At 44.2% G+C, this 22,916-nt stretch overlaps 1 protein-coding gene across 7 annotated transcripts; it reads right to left on the reverse strand.

Moving 5' to 3' along the window:
* Positions 1–1,507: 1,507 nt before the first annotated feature.
* On the reverse strand, positions 1,508–17,057 carry PTHLH (parathyroid hormone like hormone). Of its 7 annotated transcripts, none has more exons than XM_082225015.1 (5): positions 16,959–17,057; positions 15,386–15,569; positions 13,009–13,136; positions 5,889–6,311; positions 1,508–1,883 (listed from the first exon to the last, which is right to left on the reverse strand). In XM_082225015.1, exons 3-5 carry the CDS (start codon positions 13,107–13,109, stop codon positions 1,874–1,876), a joined length of 534 nt encoding a protein of 177 aa, XP_082081141.1. In that variant the 5' UTR covers positions 13,110–13,136; positions 15,386–15,569; positions 16,959–17,057; the 3' UTR covers positions 1,508–1,873. The 7 variants fall into 7 exon arrangements, with proteins under 7 accessions (XP_082081141.1, XP_082081142.1, XP_082081144.1 ...); XM_082225016.1 differs by having other exon boundaries at positions 16,950–17,040; XM_082225018.1 differs by lacking the exon at positions 15,386–15,569.
* Positions 17,058–22,916: the final 5,859 nt, after the last annotated feature.

The raw sequence follows: 22,916 nt of genomic DNA on the forward strand, positions 1-22,916 counted from the left end.
CAGCTTTGTCACGCTGGCCACGTGACCCGGAAGTGTCTCCGGACAGCGCTGGCCCCCGGCCTCTTGAGTGAGATGGGCGCACAAACCCCGGAGTCTGTCAAGACTGGCCCGTTCGGGCAGGGGTACCTTTACCTTTATGCTAAGCTAATGGAATTTGCAGCTGATGCCTACATGCGTCCACTGGTGCATATGGCAGCAGCAAAATCCACTTGGCAGTTTCTACTTGGGCAGTAAGCTGTGCAGCTGGCTGGCAAGAAGCCGTCTAGTGTATATCTGATCTGCAAGGCTAGGTCGCTGGTTTGGAGGAACTGATGCTATCTGAAAGACTAGCACGTTTATCAGGGTGTCTGTTAGCTCCCCTGCTGCCCTAAACTAGTCTAAGACTGTTATCTAATGCATGTGTACTTCTGATTAGGCTTCATTGAAATCAGTGGAATTTGCTTCTTGGGAAATACAGATAGGATTGAGCGCATGTCAAGACACTTGAAATATGAGCTGTCAGCTTGTTTCTCAATGATTATTTACCCACAGTAGGCAACAAAGACTGTATCCACCAGTCTTCAAGGCCTAATCATTTATCTTAGAACTAGGAGACATTGCTGAGTGTGAATCCAAAGTGGGCTTGGAATTGCTGGTCTACCCAAAGTCAAGCCACTGTGTTGGATATTTCACACATTCGCCATGCATTCAGCCACTCCTATGTCCTAAGACAAGGAGGCATCAGAATCAGCATACCAGATATTGGGGAAGACCAAACTGTACCTCCAATAAACTCTGTAGGGAAGGAAGAATCTATTGAGTATTTTAGTATATTCCTGTGTAATAGAAGTAGCAGCATTTGGAAATAAACTTGGAATGAGGTGGGAAATTCTAATGGGAGATTTATGAAAACTCAGACTTCAGATGCTCCAAGGCAGCAATGGATTCCTGGCTTGCATTAAGCCCCTTTCGTCTCATCTGCATTTTTCTGCCAGGTTTTTGTTGCTGGATGAATGCTGAGGAGCTACAACTTCCTCCCCACCCTCCAACCTGACCTCCGTCTGTCTCCATCCCTTGTGCTCTGCCTTGGGAAACTCTGGACTAACACTTTTGGAGATCAATTTGTGTTTCCATGTGAGCCCTGTAAGACTGAAGCACATCCCCCTGTGCAGAATCCTTTTCCACAAGTATTACACACCAGTTCAGCTTCTCCACTGCCTTAATGCCAGATACTGGAGCACAATACATCGTTAGTGATTTCTAACTAAAAACTAATATGAAAATGGAAGCAAAACCAATATAAACATATTAGGTTTGAAGACTATTTTCAGATGCCGCAAAGGGGGAAATGATTGTTCCTTGTCCTTGAGATCTTAAGAGGACACACTTTTTCCTCTGAGTCATGATATGATTTTAACTACATTATATTTTATTGGCCTTTTTTAAAAAAATAATTGTAAAAATACCGCCTTTTATACATGCATGGAAGATTTGTTTGTTTTTTAAACAACTGTACTTGGGCAACTCATTAAAACCAATAAAAAAGGAACCATTTATTTATGTCGTATCAACAAAAGACATAATGTATATCTAAAGTGCATTATGTTACAAAAAATATAGAAAGTCAGCAGCACCAAGATAAACGTTCATGGAAATAAATACATCATTCAACAAAATAAATTATGGTAAATGGACAACAAGAATTGTCTTTGCACAAAAAGAATCTCCCAATATTCACAATGTTCAAATGTGCAGTTTTGGAGAGCATCTGTGGCCAACGTTTTATTCTGATACATTTACAATATTTACAGATAATAAATACTTCTAACACTTTCCATATGTTGACTATTACAGAATACTGCAGTGTGTTTTCCAAAAATCTCAGCTGACGATGTCAACGCCTCCTGCAAAGAAAGAGAAGAGAAATGGGGGGAATTAATATTTTCCCATACAAAATAATTGGACACAACATTTATAGTCTCACAACAGGGTGTGCCTGTTGGAAGAGATGATGAACAACTCTGGATTTTTTGTTATTCAGTCTCTACTGTGCATGGTTTTCAGTACTATGAAACTAGCAATGTGAAGTATTAGAGATCAATTCCAAGTAGCTGATCCTTTGCAGCTGGGTCTCTCCTGAGACCCCCTCCCTCAATGCACAGTCATTAGCAATGCATCACATTTTAATCACAATTTAATATAGTGCTACTAAAACAAATCTAAAACTCGGTATTGTGAAAAACCCGCCTTCCAAATCCTGGCTAGGCAGCCAAGTCCCAGTCAGGCCTCTTGAGCTTTGCTTCCCATGTTGGAGCCTACATATGGCATCCTGTCCAAGATCTCTTCCATCTTTGTTACTTATTTTACATTTCCTGCTGAGGGAGGCCATTGGGCAAAGATGTATTCTGCCCAGACCTGTAATTCTCCAATCTGCCTTTGACTCTTTCGTGAGATATATTTCAGAAAAGTCTGTTCCCATTTCTGCTGTCTTCTTTAGCTGTCTTCCCAAGGTGAGTGACTGGCTTACAACTTGAAAAATGGGGAGAGGACCGGGAGAAAGAACCAAAACAGCCAAATGAAGGAATAGGGGTGGGTTATAAGTGACCATTTATCAAAGATGAGCAAACAACCTTTAGGCAAAGCTGCGGTGGCCTGGTTTTCTGTGTCATCCTGCCAAGCTGGAGGATTTTAACACATCAGCCCTTAAGCAGCTTTCTTTATTCACCTAAGATCCTGACATAAGACACGCAAATCCATGGAAGTGATAAGCAGATTTCAAGTTATCAGATGCAAGCTTTCATTCTTTTTGGAGAATGAAGAGAATTTCAGCTTGGAGCGCCATGACCTGTTGCATTAGACTCTTAAGTGCACCTCTTAAGACCTTTTGCCTTTCTTCAGAGTGTATAAATAACAATCATGTCCAGGTTTGGGGTTTTTTACTACCTTGATCAAATTAAACAACCACTTTGAATGCTGGCTGCACTATATTAAGACAAGTTCACACCTTGATTTCGCTTATACTGTGTATGAGGAAAATAATTGAAAGCATTTTAAAATCTGCAATTTGAGAGGGAAAGCAGAGTTGTATCATGAAAAGATAACTGAAGTCACTTTTCCTGGAAATGTTCTACCAGTCTTTAAGGTTGATTGTCGCTTGGTTAACATTGTGGGAACACGCATTTTTTGCCACCTTATTAGCACTGCATCAGGTAAAGCTGTTTTGGAAGCACAGAAGCTGAAAATCTACATTCTATTTGGCAGAGAAGGGATTTTGCTCTTGTGCTTTTCCTTTTCTAAAAGATATATTTTAAATATCTCAAGTGTTCAAAGTCCTTACAGGCCCTATAATACTCATAAACTATTATATTGAAAACAAAAATGTTTTGAGACAAGCCCCAATCTAGAAACGCTTTGAGCATTTTGGGTATGTTTTGGATGCAGCAATGTTGGTTCAAACGTTGCAAAATATTTATAACACAATGGATTACATCCAACGTTGCATGAGTGGACTGAATGTGATAGAACCTCCCCTTCTTCTTCATCCCTCGCATCCTCCCCTGAAAGGTAGTCCAAAGGAGTTGCAGGGGAGAGGAGAAGAAGAAGGGGAAGTCACATTGCACCAATGGAAGGCTGTTTTACCACTGAAACAGGCAGACAGTTTTTCTTTTGGGGAAAAATGTGATGCCAGTACTCATAGTGGTTGAAGTTCGGTAGGTGCTAGGACAAAATGGTTACCATGGGCAGCAAAAAAAAAAAAAAAAAAGACTGCCACAAAAAAAGACACGCACAAATGTGGATAGAAATGCAAGTCCTAAGAATAAACTTAGAAAATCTCTGGGAATGGGTTATTGTGAATAGTAAGTCATCTACATGAAGATTAGGCCAATTTTGACATGTGGATGACCATGAGTTATATTTGAGTCCTGCAGTTCAAATAATACAAAAGTGACACCTTGTGTATCTGTAGGTGTTGCCCACACAGGAACCCAAATATTACCGTATTTTTTGCTCTATAAGGCTCACTTTTTCCCTCCTAAAAAGTAAGGGGAAATGTGTGTGTGTCTTATGAAGCGAATGCAGGCTGCGCAGCTATCCCAGAAGCCAGAACAGCAAGAGGGATTGCTGCTTTCACTGCGCAGCAATCCCTCTTGCTGTTCTGGCTTCTGAGATTCAGAATATTTTTTTTCTTGTTTTCCTCCTCCAAAAACTAGATGCATCTTGTGGTCTGGTGCCTCCTCTGTTTATTACGTTTCCACATATTTACAGGAGACTAGTAATGCTTGTGTCAGGAGTATATAAATAGTGGTTAAATTTGCCTGTTGCTGCAAACTGAGTGTCTAATATTACAAATAAGTCAATAGTCTATATACTTAGCACTCCATGACTCCATGCTCTTTGTTTTGAGACCCTTGGAAGAAAGGTAGGTTACAAATGTAAGAAAATAAGATTCAATCCTAAGAAGCACACCTGTTAGAGAGCAAATCCTGTTGAACTCTTTTGAATTTCACAGTAAGCATGTTTAGAATTTCCATATTGCAATGTTTAATCCTGAAATCTTTGGGTGAAATAAAAATCACTATATTTTCTTTGAGTTAAAGGGGAGTGAAAGAATGAGAGCTTTCACAATTCTTTCAGAAAATGATGATATGGAATCTGTGCAAAGTTGCAGTTCTTAAACTTACTCTTTTTAAAGAAGCTTGTCATACATGAGAGAAACATGTTTCTCTACCCCCGGGGCAATGCTCCACATTTTTCAGCAGCAGTGTAATTGTTTGACAAGCTGGCAGCAAAATTGGAACTGAACTAACAAGTCCTAATGGCAGGGAAAATATTATGGCAGAAAGGCTGGCTGGTGTTAGCAGATATTACTAAGAGAAACTTTCCATGTTCTCCCCTAAGTATACAAACAGTGAGGTTTCTTCTTTTTTAAAAAATGGTGTAAATTGTTAAAGACAAGGTGGGGGGACATAGCTTAATTTTTATATCTGTGAAAGCTATAAGGTAGACTATCATCTCATAATCCTAAAATTTGAAACGCCTCTCATTATAGAAAAACCGTGTTGCATTTTTAAAATGTGCAGAAGTTGTAAAGGGCTTGATTTTCCCTAGGACGAATACAAATCTCTCTGAAATTAATTTGCCCGCCTCCAAGGACTAGTAAATATAGTTCCGTAGTTACTAATTCCTTAAAGAGGGATCTAAGAGCTTGGAGTTTTGTCCAGGTAACTTTGCTACTGAAGAACTGACTCAAAGGCAAACACTGTTTTGCTGCCCCTCTCCCTGCAGTGGTACCTCAGGTTACATACGCTTCAGGTTACAGACTCCGCTAACCCAGAAGTAGTACCTCGGGTTAAGAACTTTGCTTCAGGATGAGAACAGAAATTGTGCAGCTGTGGTGCGGCGGCAGCAGGAGGCCCCATTGGCTAAAGTGGTGCTTCAGGTTAAGAACAGTTTCAGGTTAAGAACGGACCTCCAGAACGAATTAAGTATGTAACCAGAGGTATGACTGTATCTCCAAAAGGAAGACATTTATCTTGGTAGCTTAAAGCAAACAAATTACCTTAAAGAAGTGGGGAGCTACTGCTCTTATAGAAGAGGAAGTAGCTTAATAATTTTCACCCTCTAAGTGATGTAGAAAAAATGGGGATTAGAGACAGTTATACTATGAGGCAAGGTATAACTGCTGGAAACAGCACATTTTCAACATCATTTATTTCTCCTTCAATCCAAGAACCAGACTCCCTTGCACATCTCCAGTTTGCATCAATGGAGTTGAATAGGAGAACTTTGCAACGCATTCTGCCCATGTTGATTACCATTTAAGTTTTCCACTTTAGGCATCCTATTGTCTTGGGTAGACCCTGGACATTTAAATTCTTACCTTCTGCATTAAGGCTGAAGAGCATTACCTTGTATTGATATGTGTAGTTCCAAAGATGTCCAAGAGGGGGATCTGTGTCATTCCACTTCCAGACCCTCTTTTGCTGAGCCAGGCTGAACGAATCCTCCTTTTTTTCTTCTCTTGCTCTTTACGTTTCCCAGGCTTTCCTTTCTTTTTCTTTCCTGGAGCCTTAAGAGGTTGCTCTTTGTACGTCTGGGCTTTGTTGGTCTCTTGAGTCAGGCACTTGCCTTCATCTTCACTGCCAAACCGGACAGCATAATTCTTTGCGATGGTGGCAGGTTTAGGGTTTGGTGATACCTCTGACATAGCCCGGATCTCGGCTGTGTTAACCCCTTCAATTAAATTTTGCAGGAAGTTTCGTCTTCGAATATCTTGCAAAGACTTTCCTTTATCGTGCAACAGCTGGTATTCTGATACTGTCCTTTTGCTGCTTGAAAAAAAGCAAATCCACACTTCAATAAAAAAAAATGTTGCTAATCAGTTCAGCCAAATCTATTCCTTTCTGGGTACAGTGAAACCTTCCACCTCTAAAGCATTTCCTTGGATATGAGCTACTTTTGGTTCACTTTTCCTTACAGAAATAGAAGATCTAAAATTGAAATAATTTGCAAATTATCTTACACTCGACCTATTGAGCACTCTTAGCTATCAAAGACAACCACATAAAGTTGCAAAAGACATGCGCATAATGTATTGTAGGGGAATAAAAATTCAGCTTATGCATTCTTTGACTTAATACAGGCAAATATTTCCAAACAGATTACCCCCAAAGCAGTCTTATGTCAGGGTGTCTTCTGACATAAACTTTATGATATGGACCAGTGGAAAATGTCTCCTTCCTGCACCACTCTAGTAGCATGAGAAGTCTGAGATCATGTGGGGGCGGCAAGATTTAGCATGACTCATTTCCATGCCAGCATTATTATAATTTTCAGGAAGAACAATGCTGGGATGTTGTGAAGCTCTGTCGTGGCCTTTTCCCAAGTGACCTCATCCTTCTGATGTCACCAGAGTAGCCCAGGGAAGAGACACATTGCAGCAGCAACTCCACTGCTATAATATCAAAATGGGTCCTTAGAAATGCAAATTCTTATGCAAATGCATCATGCATGGATTTCTGAGATAGGAACTTCCTTTAGTTTAAAAGAAATTAATGTTCTACACCTTTTATGAATAGATTAATTATAGGGCCTTGCCTTAGACGCTGACATATTTGTTCTCTCAGTCGAGACGCTTTGTTGACTTGTGGTGTGCAAGCCCCTTCCCTGTCTAAAGTATGGGGATGTTTTTGTACATAGATTGAACAAGTACTTGGTGAAGAACTGTGCCACCAGAACATGATGCAAAGGAGACCATGTGCTGAGGATGTATCAACCTGTTTTTATGATTTTCAATTACTGGAACAGGATGACCAACTTATATGTTCTCTGGGGCATTCTACTCTTCAGGTGGTAGTCTGTGACTCAGAAGTGTATGCTGCCAAATGAATCAACCTCATCATTGGTCAGGGCACCCAGCTATAGACAGAGCATTCTGTGAAAATCTGGAGGCAGTTGCCACAGGGGTTAGCTCTTTCTTTCCACTTAAAAAATGCCTTTTTATTTTCCTTTGAAGTTAAGCCATTGGCAAACCACTTACCATCTCTTGATTATAATCTAGTAGCACTACTAGGGACTGAATAAAACAACTTTGGATGATGAGTGATTTGAAGGGAATATTTGGTCTGCTGTTCATCAGGTGGCCATCTCTCATGAAGAATACAGTTTCTTGGCATACATGCTCCAAGCTAGCCTAGATGTCAGGAGATTTACTCAATGCCTCAGTCTTATATTCTCTATTAACTACTTTTCCTCAGCAGCACCATCCTGTTAGGCACTCTTAATTTGTTTCTATGTACATAATACTTTCCTAAACTACTGTTTTATACAACAAAAGCAGTCTATATCACATTTTCTCAGCTTCCTCTCAGCTACTTAAGCAATGGTTTAACCAGGCATTTTGCAAGAGTGCAGACTGGAATAACAAGGGAGTTAAGAAAATGTGGTCCACAGAAACCATATTGTGATCCAACAAGTGATCTAAGCGTTGCCTGGGAAGTAATTAACTATGGGAAAATGTGTGTTTCTGCTTCAGGGTAAGGTGGATGCATTGTGAACTGCACAGGGGGGAAAGGGAAGTGGGATTGTAGATCCCAAAGGTGCCACAAGTAGCTGTCCTTCCAGTCTGCTAGTAGTGGAATGCTCTGAGGCATTCACATGGTTATTGCACAAACATATTATATCATATTATAAATGAGGGGACTCCTATTAGTCAAGTCAATGGATGTCACTACTCTGTTTCTTAATGAGGTAGGCATGTTGATGTATTTTATCGAGAAACATGGCAGCAATGAGAACCATATATCAACTTACTGCCTGATGCATTGATCTCCATAGAGACTACAGTGGTACCTCGGGTCAAGAACTTAATTTGTTCTGGAGGTCTGTTCTTAACCTGAAACACCACTTTAGCTAATGGGGCCTCCTGCTGCCGCTGCACCGCTGCTGCATGATTTCTGTTCTCATCCTGAAGCAAAGTTCTTAACCCGAGGTAATATTTCTGGGTTAGTGGAGTCTGTAACCTGAAGGGTATGTAACCTGAAGTGTATGTAACCCGAGGTACCACTGTATTTTGAATGTAGAGACCGGCATTTCTCTGTGTAACATGCAGAGGTCAAGAGGTCTTAAATACCAACATGAAATGTTATTACCACCCCATTGCCACTTGCATTGATGTTCATTTATTCATTTCTCAAAACTTGATTCCTCAGCACTTGATGACTTGCATGTGTGGAGTAACTTCATTTAAAAGAGTTGTGTCAAGGTTTATAACACGGTCTTGCCTGTGGTATTTGCTCTGGCCTGATCTTTAGAGTGGTTGTAGCCTTAGTGGCTAAGAGGCTGAGCTCCAAACTAGGAAGTCCCTGGCAGCAACAGAGCTAGATGAGACTCTCAGTGGAAAAACAGTGTCTTCAGTGGCAATCAGACTTGACTTTGTACAGTATGTGCTCATTGCCAAGTGCTTGGGGATCCCATTGATATAGTCAGTTTTAGCATTTTAATGAAAGTTATGTGTACTAATTGACACCTTGTTGATGTTACCAAAGTGTAACACCTCTCACACTAACTAAAATGGTTTATACAGGCCTGATAAAACTCTATGTGATTCCAGCTCATAAACTGCAATAGCTTGGTATCTGAAGAAGTGTGCATGCACACGAAAGCTCATACCAAGAACTAACTTAGTTGGTCTTTAAGGTGCTACTGGAAGGAATTTTTTTATTTTGACTATGGCAGACCAACACGGCTACCTATCTGTAACTGCAATAGCTTAGTTATAGTGTAGAAGTCCCTTCACTTAAAGGTCACTTCAAACGCTGCAAGCTACTAACATTAGAAGCACACTCATGAACCTAAAAACAAACAAAACATGTAGATTCACAGGAAGGCAAAAGGATTGAAGAGAAGGCATGTACCTCAAGCAGTATGATACACTGCACTAAAACATGTACCCTTAAAATTGCAGTGTTAAAGGGACCTATGAAGGCCCAGTTAGTTCTTAGCTACTATTTTTATCATATTTGCCAGTCTGTCCAAAGCGACATATCTTGCAGTCCTTTCAGAATTTCTCAGGATGCTTCTCCCTTCTTAACAATCCAAACAATTAGGTACTTTATTAAAAATTTAGAAGCCAAAAGTCTGGCTGACCCGTCCAAATAAATGTGAAGAATTCACCTTGCCCCACCTTGGTCTCTCCAACTCTCATCTCTCCACCCCCACCCCTTCTCCTCTAATTTACCGGTAGTTAAATGATGTATGTGAGAGATGCATGCATGCACCCCCCCCCCGTTAAAGTAAAATAATAATAATAATAATAATAATAATAATAATAATAATAATGCACAGCTTGCCTCTGTGCATTTATATTAGATTGACATTCATGTGCATTCACATAGTTCATGGACCCAGTTAATTGTTTTAAAATAACCATTCAGTGTGTTGAACCAATGTGTAGGCCGCTACTGTAAATGCTTCTGAGGAATACAGTGGTACCTCTGGATGTGAACAGGATCCGTGTCAGGGCCCTGTTCGCATCCTGAAGCGAACGCAACCCGCGTCTGCACGTGTCGCATTTTGCCACTTCCGTGCATGTGTGTGACATCATTTTGAGTGTCTGTGCATGCGTGAGCGGCGAAACCCAGAAGTAACGCGCTCCGTTACTTCCGAGTCGCTGCAGAGCGCAACCCGAAAATGCTTAACCTGAATCATATTCATCCCGAGGTATGACTGTAGTAATCTGTGACCAAAAAGGGGAAGTGGTGGGGAGAAAGGTCATCCCACACTCTTTAAAAAGCGCACCCCAATACAGCAGGAACCAGAACATCTTGGGAAGGCCCTAGTACATGATGTCATTTAAATATAAATATAAATATAAATATAAATATAAATAATAGAACCATAACACAGGCTATAAGAAATGTAATTATTTCTCCCATTCCCTGTAACTGTATGGACTGGGAAAAGATTCAACTATTAAACTTTTCATGTGTGCCTAATCACTGGGGTGGATTACTTGTTGAATTCCTAAAAACAGAAAGATTGAAGATTTCGAAATTATTAGGATAACCCACTAGAGATCCCTTCCAGCCTGCAAGCCATGTTAAATGAAAGAATTCTGACCCCAAACCAGATGCAGTTAATGCAATGCTAACATGTGGTAAGCAATTTTGAGAGAAGAGTTGAGAGCTTATGGTTTCTCGCTGCCCAGAAGTACCCACACAAATTACTGTATACATTGTATGCCGCATTCACAGAGCTATCATTCAATCTCATGTACACAGTACTGACTGCTATGAATTCAGCATCATAAACACACTGGCTGCGTTAAACTACTAATCCCCAAAGGAAAAATGGTTAACCAGTCATCATTAGAAAAGTGTCCACTCCTGATGTCTTGATCACCATAACTTCAAACAGTCGTCCTGGCCCAATTTCTCTTTCACTGCCTCCAAAAAGCTCGCTTCTCGTAACTGCAGTTTGCCTTCTCGTCCTGGAGTCTTTAGGAAAATACATGCCAAGAAACTTTCTATCACTAGAATGTTTACTGATCTGTAAGGTACTTTGTGGGTTTGGTGGCATTCTCATGTTTACAGACTCCTGTGAAGCCCCTCTTCCACAATTTACTCTTTCATTCCACAGTTGGAGGTTGGCTTGGAGTTAGCACTATAGGACAGGCAGAGGCTACGGTCTTTGGGACCAAATCTGTTTTGGGCAGCTTGCTGCGTTCAGTATATAGCCTACCAAACTAAGTTACCAATCAACTCAAAACAGCTGTTCTTTGTAATATGGCAGGCTGTTGTTGTTTGTGGGCTTTGTTCAGGAATATCGCTTCACACACAGTGACTCAGTCTGGGTTAGCACCAAGGGGTGTGTGACTGCGAATTTTGCCTTGGTAACATCTAGTGGAGAGGGAATAATCAGAGATTTGTGGTGGGGAGCATTGCCTCAGAAGAAAGGGACCCCTGATTAATAGAAAGATATATAGGACTGGTTCCAAGGGAAAGGCTCAACACAAATCCAAACATGGATTTTCTTATTAGCTGCGGTGAGAAACATGGGGTGGCGTTCAACTTAGTTTTACTCATAGCAGATCAACTGAAATTCATGAACATGTCAAAGTTAGGTCCATTAATTTTAATATGCCCAATCTGAGTAAAACCTAGCTGAATACCACACAGCATTTCCAAATAAAAGACGTAACTAGTGTTAACAAGGGGAAGAGAATGTCCTTTAGCTTTATCTTCAGGACAGTGTTCTCTACCCACATTGCTCAAGGAGGTTTAAAGATTGCATTTTGGGACAAAGTTCATGCATGCATTTTCCAACCAAATTTGAATGGATTTATTATTAGTAATCCCAACAATCAATGTACTTCATCAGGCAAGTCCCTTAAACACATAAATGCCACCTCCAGAAACATCAATCACTAATATAAAAATAGAGCCTAAAAACAGAAATAAAAGCAGTAAAACAGCGAAAAGCTAATAAGCAGCACTGTTACTTCTAAGTTTATGGAATATATGGTTTCCTAAAATTGTTGGTTTATACTTGGCTTCAGAACTTATTGGACACTCCCCTTCTGAATAATTAAACCAGCATAAAGAGATTTCAGGATCTGGATCTTAAGTAACTAGAAATCTATTGATCATTAGTTCGTAACCACAGTGCGGGATTAATGACATGGGTGGTTTCTCTGTTTTGTTTACATATGCAGGCATATGATTCATATTAATAGACATGGGGGCAGTGGGGGAGCATACATGTTTTGGGTTCTTTCCCAGATTCTCTTATCTCAAAACTCTCACTAAATCAGATATTTAACTCTGGACCAGAAAGTTAATGTTAACTGTCACGGTACCAAGGTGGGCGAAGGCAATGTCTGTGATATAAGTGCCATGTATATTCTCCCACGGTGTAGCTGGGATCTAGGCCAACATGCCTATAGCCCCATTTTCCACATCTGAAGTCTGTAGTGTGTCTGCTATTGTAGCATTCCTGTAATATGAATACTGTCTGTGTGTATATTTGTAATTGTACACAAGTGAGGCTCTGCTCCCCACCCACCCTGTGTCCTTTAAGGACAGCAATTGTTCCTCTTATGCATTGCCAAGAATCACTGAGTGAGATTCTCCCCGACCCCATCACTGTTCTCAACTCTTCCAAATATTATGCTGTCCCCAAACAGTCTTCATAATCACACTTTGAAAAATATCTTCCTATGCATATTAGAGAACCAGCATCACTTTTAAAAAAACTGGAAGCAGTGAAAGAGATAGTTCCTTATCTGTTATTTTTCTAAAATTAAACTTGTCCTTATTGCTATTATTCTTTAAAGGTTGAATAAAATCTGTATCCCTGACCAATGACTTCATAAGCAGCTGGTTTAAGACGTTTCAGGCACTTTCCCCTGTGAAAAGCTGAAATGCCACTGTTAGAAAGAGGAGATCAGAGCTGTTGCTGTATCAAAATTCCCTCCCCAACCACTCCAATTGTAATGATAGAGGAGAGGAAGATCAAACTGGAACTTACAGTCTGCGGCTATTCCCTTCCAGCGATCTCTCAGAGGAGGGGACACAGTAACTCAGCAGAAAAACCAGGAAACTCCACTGGTGAAAGAGCCGGGGGAACATCGTCGCTTTGCTGTGAGTCTTTGGAACCTGCCAAGGAAGACACGGTAAGTTTTTGCTCCTAAGCGCGTGGGTGCGTGAGACGCGCTTTGAAGCGGAGACGGAGGTCCCACGCGTGGATTCCCCACTTCGTCCCTACCCCACCCCACCCCCGCCACACACACACAAAATCCAGAGCAATCTTCTGAGCTGAAAGCAAGCCGAGTGCCGGGGGGGGGGGGCAACAGAACCAAGGATTCTGTGTCCCAGGACAGCCCTGAACTGGGCAGGGGACGCGTCCTTCAAGAACTGCAGCCGCTTTCCTTTCCTCTCCGAGAGAGAAAGCCACGCATCCTCCGTCGGCAAAGTACCTAGAAATCGAGGTTCAGGTCAGGAGCTTCCGGCAAGTTGTCTTCTCTGCTTACAGTACTTGCTAACATCCACCCGCACACTGAGTCCTGGTGCGCGCACACCCGCCGAGCGCGGCGAAAGGGAGGAAGGAGGGAGGCAGCGGGGAGAGGAGCAGCCGCCTCTGGGAAACCTGCTGGAGGAGGAGGAGGAGGAGGAGGAGGAGGAGGCATTTTGCAAAGAGATGGCGCCCGAGGAACAGGGGCCGAGACCCCAGCGCCCGCCCGCCAGCAAGACCCTCTGGCTCCCGGAGCTGGTGGGGTGAGGGACACGGCGCCACTTCTCTTCGAAGGCAGCAGAATGGAGCGCGCCTTTCCGTGTCGCGAGGAGCAGATCGCATTTCAAAGCAACCTCCCCGCAAGCAGAAAGCCCACCAGGGTCCCTGAGGAGGCGCTCCATTTCTACGCGCGGCGAGGGTTCTCTACTTGCGCGGGGAACATTTCGGGCGAGCCAGAGCGAGGCCGGTCCTTCTGTCCTCCGAGCTCTCCCGCCTCAGTCCGCCGCAGGTGTCGAAGCGGCTTCCGCAGCCCCCCTGGCCGCTGGGGTCGGGGCGAGGAGGGGAGGCCGAGGGGCCCTTCCTCCTCCCCGCCTCCCCGAGGCCCAACTCCGACGGGGCGACCTGGCGCCGAGGGCGCTCCGGCCCGGGCGGGGACTCCTCCGCCAGAGGCGCCGCCAAGCTCCGCGTCGTTTCCCCCGCGGGAGGCGAAGCGCCTTCGCGCGGGAGAAAGGGCTCGCGCTCGCCCGAGTCCCCAAGAACGCCCGGCGGCGCGGACCAAGGCGCGGCCGAGAGAGGAGCCGGGCCCGGCCCTCGTGGCTCGGCGGAGCTGCTGGAGATGCGAGGCTGCGGGTCGCGGGTTCCGATCAGGCGAAGGCCAGGGACCCCCCCCCCCCCGCCGCGGGAAGGCTGGGGACTGTGCGGCCCCGGAGCGGGCGAGCCCGGCTGACGAGAGGCTTTCGAGAGAGCGGGCCAGGCGCCTGGGGGGGCGAAGCCCCAAAGGGCATTTCTCCACCTCCCCCCGAAAGAAGGGCTGAGTGAAGTTGCTCCTCGGGAGCAAGGCCCCGGCGGATCCTGCCCGCCCGGCCTGGAAGCGCCCAACCCGGCGGCCTTGGGCAGAGCCGGGCGGAACTGGTCCGCCTTGGTTCCTGGGATGCGCCCCAGGCGCCCTGGCGAGCAAGGGGAGCGGGCCTGCCAGGCAGCAAATCCCGATGTGCGGCCAGTCTTTCAGGGCCGACCTTCCCTGCTGCCCTTTTGGCCGAAATGTCTTGGGCCGGCCTCCCCTGCCCCATTGGAATGAATGGGAGTCACGCCATTTAGTTCAATGGAACTTAGAAGAATGGACCCGCCTTCTGCTTATGGGGAAGTTTAATGGACGCATTTTCCCAGCAGGAGTCTTCATCCCCACCATCTAACACACACCCCATCCTGGGAACTTCTGTCCCGACAGCTCAGTCAGTAGATCTTGAGGGTCTTGGGTTCGAGCCCCACACTGGGCCAAAGATTCCCTTCCAAATCTTACCATTCTATGATTCTAGGCCTACATCACAAGCCTGCCTCCAGTGTAACAATGAGATATTTGAAATACACCAAATTCCCCCAACTAGAGATCTCAAATCAGGTGAAGCCCAGGATTTGTTTGGGATTTTGAGAGAGGCGGCAGGGCTACCCTGCTCCAAACTGCCTCTTGCTCAGCCAATTCAAACAGAGGCAAATGCACAAATTAACCGGTCCTCGGATTTCTTTTCTCTGCATTGCCCAGGAAATGCTGCTCTCTGAAAACCACCAGAGATCTTCTGTGGGGCTGCCGACCCATTCATTACAGACTTAGGAAAAACAAACAGTTGGTGTAAAAAGACTTGGAAAACTGAAGTTCCCCCAGAATTCATTACTTCACCTTTTCCTTGAGCGCTTCTCCTCTTCGCCTTCTCAGAGATCAGCCTGGCCAAGACAAAGTTGGTTTTCTCAGCGGTCGCTTCCAGAATTTATTTTGTCTCTCTCCCCTCCTTTCCACCCTAGAAAGCAAGCCAGTCACAGGAGAGGGAATCGCTCTCTCCCCTTCCAGCTCGAGTAATCCAAACCTAGGAGTTTTTATTTTGCATGGGAGAAATGAACAGAATGCAAATAAAATTAAAATAAGATAATAGGAGCAGGTGCTTCCTTTTCTCTGACTCTTTGTGTCACTGGAGGAACAGAGAGGGATTCGCCTTATATATAGCTATACGGAAACGGGGTGGGGATGGGAGAACCCCTTTTTTCTTTCTGCCCTCGAGGGAGCATGTGATGCGAATGGGCCTGGGCATGACGCGGCCCCGGGAGGGCTGGCTGGACGGGGCCCCATCTGGTTGGACGGCGACCGCCCCATCGCGCCCTCCAGCAAATGGAGGGGAGAGGGAGTTCCTGCTCGCCTCCTCTCGTCGCCATTGGCCCGCGGGACACCTCCACACGCATGCCGGAGCCGTGAGGCATCCCAGTCCGGGCTCCTTCCCGCACCGTCACCTTCCTGCCATTGCATCCCTCTGGAATTCCTGCCGCCCCGCTGGCTCCTTTCCCTTCCATCACAGCTGTTTCCAAAATGCCCTGGAGGAGCGGGGCTGAGCTGAGGCGGTTGCTGCCCCGCTGCCCCGGCTTTGGGCCCCTGCTGCCGGCGTCTCTTCCGCAAGAAGGGGTTGCTGGAGAGAAATGCTCCTCTGCCTGCCGCGCCAGGAGGCCAGACCTTCAGAAGGCGCTTCTTATCTGATCGCACTCCTGCGCTTTTAAACCCTTCGCTTCCAAACGCCTTGTTTGTGCGTTTTGAGAGCCGACCTCACGCCTTGGGCTGATGAATGTGAGAAATGAGCCCTGGAGCTTTTTTCCCTGGGGTAAGACGGTTATATACGCGTAGGGAGTGGGTGAAGAATGGTGGCGGAGGCGCGCGTGTCTGCAGACCTCCTAGCTAGGAAACGCGCCTGGGGGATTTCGAGGAGCCCCCAGCCCAGCGCTTCTGTGGTCTGACTCCGGGGGCGCGCGGGGGCTCCCTTAATACCCGCGGGCTGGAAGAGCTCCTACTTTGGTTTGCCCCAGCAAAGTCTGACAAAGGATTCAAAGTGCACCCGCTTCCCCCCTCAGGGTGTTTTTTGTTTCTCTGTTCCTGCTCCCCAGCCTCGCCCTCGTAGGCATACGCATCAGCGCTCCTGTCCTCTTCTTCCTCCTTCAGATGGACATTTGACTTCCGGAATAGCCAAGCGGCTCTTCTTCCTGATCCTCTACGTGCTTACTCAGGATATGAAGTCTCAGTGGAACTTCTACTGCCAAATGAATGGGCTGGGAGCTGTGGCCTTTACAGCTCTATGAGGGTTCTCCAGAACGGTGTCTTTCTGGACTTTGAACCCAGGCCAGTGACTTCCATAGCACTATTCAACAGGCAAAGTGTCTTACAAATTTCCTGTACAATTCTGCCCCACCCCCACTGTGTAACTCACCTCACCCACCCATTGTCAAATCTCTTGATGATCCATCCAGCCTGCTAGGAAGTGGATTCTCCCCCGTAGGTGTCCTGTCTGATCAGCCTCTGGTTTCCTGTGTTCCTGTAATCAGGAGCAGTGCAGCTCCCTCTTTTTCTCCCTGCCCAGACACTTCCTGATACTACTAAACTATGAACTGGATAGCTTCACTTGATGCAGCTTCTTCCGCTTATGAATTGTTGCAGCAGTTTTCATGTAACATACTTTTTTGGCTGGATGCCTGTAAGAATTTAGGTTAAAACACACAAAGAGAGTGAAGTGTGTTGTGCCAAACCTGCTGCCTGGTTCTAAGAATCTAAGTCTCTCTGTGTGTCTAATAGTAGATTGACTTTCCATGTTGAGGAGGGCAAGGATTCAGTTATTTAATTCATAAAGCCTGTTCCTTCTATATATAGCTCCATGGTGAATGCTGCTGGCATTTGCTTCGGGTGTGTAGACTGTGGAGTGTGGCAAAACTCCAGAGGGATAAAACACAGAATCGGGTTGTGACTCCAAGGCACTTGATGCTTTGGACTGGCTGGTTCAATCCAGTGAGCTGTCCATGGTGGTTGCAGCCCAGGAAGTTTCTCTCCTGGTCATAGCAAGTGGCAACCCCCTTCCTTCCTTCCTTCCTTCCTTCCTTCCTTCCTTCCTTCCTTCCTGATATCTTTTCTGATGGTACAATGATAAAGCTGTTTATACACAAAAGCCTCTTGGGGCTAGGGGTGTAGACATTTGTTCCACAGATCCCCTGCACCCCCAAGGCACTTTGGTATCCTCAGTTATATACAGTGGTACCTTGGTTTACAACCATAATCTGTTCCGGAGGTCCGTTTGTAAACCAAAACAGGTTGTAACCCAAGGCGTGCTTTCTCCAATGGGGCCTCCCCCCAAAATTTGTTCGTAATCCAAAAAAAGTTTGCAAACCGGGACACGCACTTCCGGGTTTGATGTGTTTGTAATCCAAAATGTATGCAAACCAAGGTACCACTGTATCTGGAGCAACCTATTTGGGAGAATGGATGCAAAGCCTACAGCATTATATTATCTTTTTTTAGATCATGTGGGAACCATGGCTGGGAGATCTAGATGGCTCTGAGATCCTATGATGAAAAGCAAATAGATAGATGATAGATTATAGATGATAGGTAGTTAGATATATAGTTGATAGATATAGATAGATGATGATAGATAGCTAGATAGCTAGATAGATAGATAGATAGATAGATGATTGATAGATAGATAGATAGATATAGATAGATTGATGGATATAGATAGATAGATGATAGATATAGATAGATGATAGAGAGATAGGTAGATGATAGATAGATAGATGATAGATAGATAGATGATAGATAGATAGATAGATAGATATAGATAGATAGATATAGATAGATATAGGTAAAGGTAAAGGTAAAGGTAAAGGTACCCCTGCCCAAACGGGCCAGTCTTGACAGACTCTGGGGTTTGTGCGCCCATCTCACTCAAGAGGCCGGGGGCCAGCGCTGTCCGGAGACACTTCCGGGTCACGTGGCCAGCGTGACAACGCTGCTCTGGCGAGCCAGAGCCGCACACGGAACGCCGTTTACCTTCCCGCTGGTAAGCGGTACCTATTTATCTACTTGCCCCCGGGGGTGCTTTCGAACTGCTAGGTTGGCAGGCGCTGGGACCGAGCAGCGGGAGCGCACCCCGCCGCGGGGATTCGAACCGCCGACCTTTCGATTGGCAAGCCCTAGGCGCTGAGGCTTTAGCCCACAGCGCCACCCGCGTCCCTCCGATAGATATAGACAGACCAGCAAAATTTGTAAGGCCACAGATCACCCCCGCTTTTAAATACCAGGGTATGCTCCTGATCAGCAGGTGATCTGCTTTGTCTAATACTTCCCATTATAGCCACCCACTTGACTTGTATTCATCCAGCTTTGCCACTATTGGTCAGTCTGGTCTCTAGTTGTAGTCCATGGCGGAATTTTATATGCAGGAATCAGAATTTCTTTGTCCAGTCACTTGAAAACTGCATAATGCCCAGAGGAGCCTAATCCAACTAAGTCTGCAACTTCTTCCTACATGCTATCTGTGACCAATACACACCAATGAACAAGCCAGCTTCAACCCTGCTCCACTTTGCTTAATATCTAGCCTGATTAAGAGTTCTGGAGAACTCAAAAGCTTGCTCACTATTTTGTGACATTTTGGTTAGTCCTAATAAAGGTTTCTCACATTGCTGCCCAGGTTTGTAGAAGCACAGATTTAAAATCAGAGTGTCCCTAATCCAGATTCACTAAAAGCACAAATACCTTCCTTTTGTTGTTGTCACCTCACCTCCAGCAGAAAGGAACACACTTGCAACTGGCTTGCATAAGATTCTGATTAACTGGGTGGGAAGTGAAGTGGCTTGCGCTTTGACATTCCAGTGTTCGGAAAAAGCCAACAGGAGCAAGAGGAACCTCTGAAATACCTTGGGACTCTGTCATCTAGGTCAGGTTTGGACAAGTACAGATTTAGTATCAGAGTGTCCATAATCCAGATTAGCTAAAACCATATATATTGCTGTAAATTGTATGTGGCAATTTTTAAAAATCCTGCGTATACATCTTGTTCTCACATCTAAATACTGAACATTTATTGGGTTCAGATTAAATAAAATGTGTGTTGTGGCTCACAATTGCTTCTCTGGAAAAGAGAAATCTGTTCAGCTGATTCATTCCCCATCCCAGTGGCTAGCAGTTTGAACAGGTAAATTGGCAGACTATGAAGGTGGGCATTTTGTCAAGCCTAACATTTTAATATAAATTTTCTGCTTTTTTGCATTACCCCAATAACCAATAAAATGATTTGGAAAGGAAAAGATTTAGTAGAGCACATAAATGAATGTCGTCAATACCTAGAATGGGCATTGCCATTCAAGTACTGTGTGTGCACTGTGTCATGTGATCAATTATGTGGGGCAGGACTTACCTCCCCCCCCCCCACATTTTATTCAGGTTGGCACCCCTGGTAGTGATATAATGAGTACTTTCCATTCATAACATCAGGTTTGTCTTTGGCTCAAATATTTGTTAGTCTTCAGTTTTTGATGTATTAATTCCTTGTTATGTAGAAAAGTCTGAACATTGTAATTTTATTTTATATAGTAGATATAGTTTAATATGCAATAAATGTATTGTCAGATGGGTCAATTTGGTTAAATTGTATAATCATCTTTTGTACTAAGGGAACCAATTTCCAGATTTGTAAGTTTTTGTTCGTTTCTTTTGTTGCTGTGTTTGTATTGTGTATGCTAGTTCTAAGGAGCCATGACCCTCTTAGTTAGTAGCTCAGTCTTCTCATTCAGGAATTGTATGAGAAAAATAGATCAACTTTTTGACTCAGTCTGGAGAATCTGAGGAGTGAAGGATTTCCCACTGCAAATTTAGACTCATAGAATCACAGAATTGTAGAGTTGGAAGGGGCCCGGTGGGTTATCTAGTCCAACCCCTTGCAATGCAGGAATCTCAATGAGATCATCCATGACCATCCAACCTATGTTAAAAAACCTCCAACTGTCAGACAGTTCTTATCGTCGGAAAGTTCTTCCTGATCTTTAGTCAGAATCTCCTTTCTTCTAACCTGAATCCAGAGCAGGAGGAAACAAGCTTCTTCTATCTTCCTTGTGACAGCCCTTTAAATATTTGAAGATGGCTATCATACCTCCTCTTCAGTCTCCTCTTATCCCAGCTAAACATACCCAACTTCCTCAACCGTTCTTCATGAGGCTTGGTTTCCAGACCCTTTTATCATCTTAGTCACTCTCCTCTGCACATGTTCCATCTTGTCAATAGTTGCCATATGAAGCCTATACCAGGTAACTCAATAAGAGTCTTTCCTGCATGTTTTCTTTGCAGGTGTATTCTGCAATGTGTCCCTGAGGGCACATCGAGACTGTCACTAATTTCAGACAGGATTCAGTCACATACTGGCAAATTCAGACATGAGCTCTCTCTTTTTCCTTCCTACACCTCCTCCTTCCCCTGCCCCTGCCTTTAAAACCTTGGGAAAGAGCCAGTGAAAACAGTGTGATGATAGACTAGTGCAAATTTGGTATAGGGAGAAAGTTACAAAGTTAAGCAATAATTGATGAAGTGTGTTTCAGTAAAATGCTCTATGTAAAAACCTATGCATCCTTTAGATGCAACCTGAACTGTAGATCAGTGTGTTCTGGAACACACAACATTTACCAAGTTAACTGATGGGCTCTGCTTCAGAAATACTGAATGTTGGCTCCTTTTTTCTCCTTTCGCCTTCCATTTTCTCTCATTCAGCTTTGCTGTTTTTACTTTCTGTCTTTCAATATCTTCTCAATATTTTATTTGTTGACGTAATATTGTGGATTATAATAGTAATCACTGTTACCTAAGGTCTGATCTGACCTTTCTTGTAAACTGTGTAAATGTTGTTTGGATGTCTGTTTCTGCTTCAATAAAATAATCTCCAGATCTTGGAAACCCGAAAGGAGCTTTGAACTAAATCCTAAGAGGGGAGGCAGACAATATTACAGCAGATAAGGGAATACCTGGTACTGGGAATAATAGCTCCCTTGATACACAGGAAACAGGAGTGGTTGTGCTACTGAAACCTGTGGAATGGCAGGAAATGTCATGGACTGGCTGGATGCCAGCTGGATGAGTGTGGGAAGCACCAGATGGGGAACACTCAATATTATTTATTTCCTTCCTTCCTTCCTTCCTTCCTTCCTTCCTTCCTTCTCTCCCACCTATCAGGCTGGGTTTCCCCAGCCACTCTGGGCGGCTCCCAACAGATTAAGAACAGAATAAAACATCAAACATTAAAAACTTGCCCCGCCAGAAGGCCCTCGGCGCTGGACCTCAGTGTCTGGGTTGAACGATGGGGGTGGAGGCGCTCCCTTGGGTATACTGGGTTAAGGCCGTTTAGGGCTTTATAGGTCAGCACCAACACTTTGAATTGAAATTTTATTTAGTGCCAGTAACTGTTTTTTGCGGATGTGGGTGGCGCTGTGGGTTAAACCACAGAGCCTAGGACTTGCCGATCAGAAGGTTGGCGGTTTGAATCCCTGCAACGGGGTGAGCTCCCGTTGCTCGGTCCCTGCTCCTGCCCACTTAGCAGTTCAAAAGTACGTCAAAGTGCAAGTAGATAAATAGGTACTGCTCCGGCGGGAAGGTAAATGGCATTTCCGTGCACTGCTCTGGTTCGCCAGAAGCGGCGTAGTCATGCTGTCCACATGACTCGGAAGCTGTATGCCGGCTCCCTCGGCCAGTAAAGCGAGATGAGCGCCGCAACCTCAGAGTCGGCCATGACTGGACCTAATGGTCAGGGGTCCCTTTACCTTTACCTTTACCTTTAACTGGTTTTTGTAGTGCCATTCAATAGTACAAGGTGCCATTTACCAGAGACTGACGTACTGAAATATATTATCATATAATGATAATATATTTAATGTTAATGACTTCCTTTTTATATGTATGCATATAGTTTTGTTTACCAAGGAGTGTTTTAGTCACCAAAAGTTTTAGAGTTATTAGAAGCACAAGTTAGCCTATTATTGAATTTACTTGTATCAAACCTTAACATGCCAATTGTATTTTTTGACTTGTCCTATAACATGTACATGTTCTAATGGAAGAATAAAATATGATTTAATACTGAGTTTCCTCATACCAAACCTTAACATGACAATTACTGGTGCCATCACCTTATTATTTTCAATGCATTAAAATGAATATTCTCCTATTTTAAACAAAAATTCTCATTAATCGAGACTATTCTCCAAAAGATTATTCTTGAGAATTTAACATCACTAGTCCCACCTCCCTGAAGAGGGGAAGGGTCGAGGAGAAGTCCAGTTGCACCAGGAAGTGATCTGACCATGGCACTTCTTTTGTTTCACTTTTACTTAGTGTCAGATCACCCACATCCATAGAGGTGAAC

This window comes from Podarcis vaucheri (assembly GCF_965113315.1).
Source record: "Podarcis vaucheri genome assembly, chromosome: 5".
NCBI lineage: Eukaryota > Metazoa > Chordata > Lepidosauria > Squamata > Lacertidae > Podarcis > Podarcis vaucheri.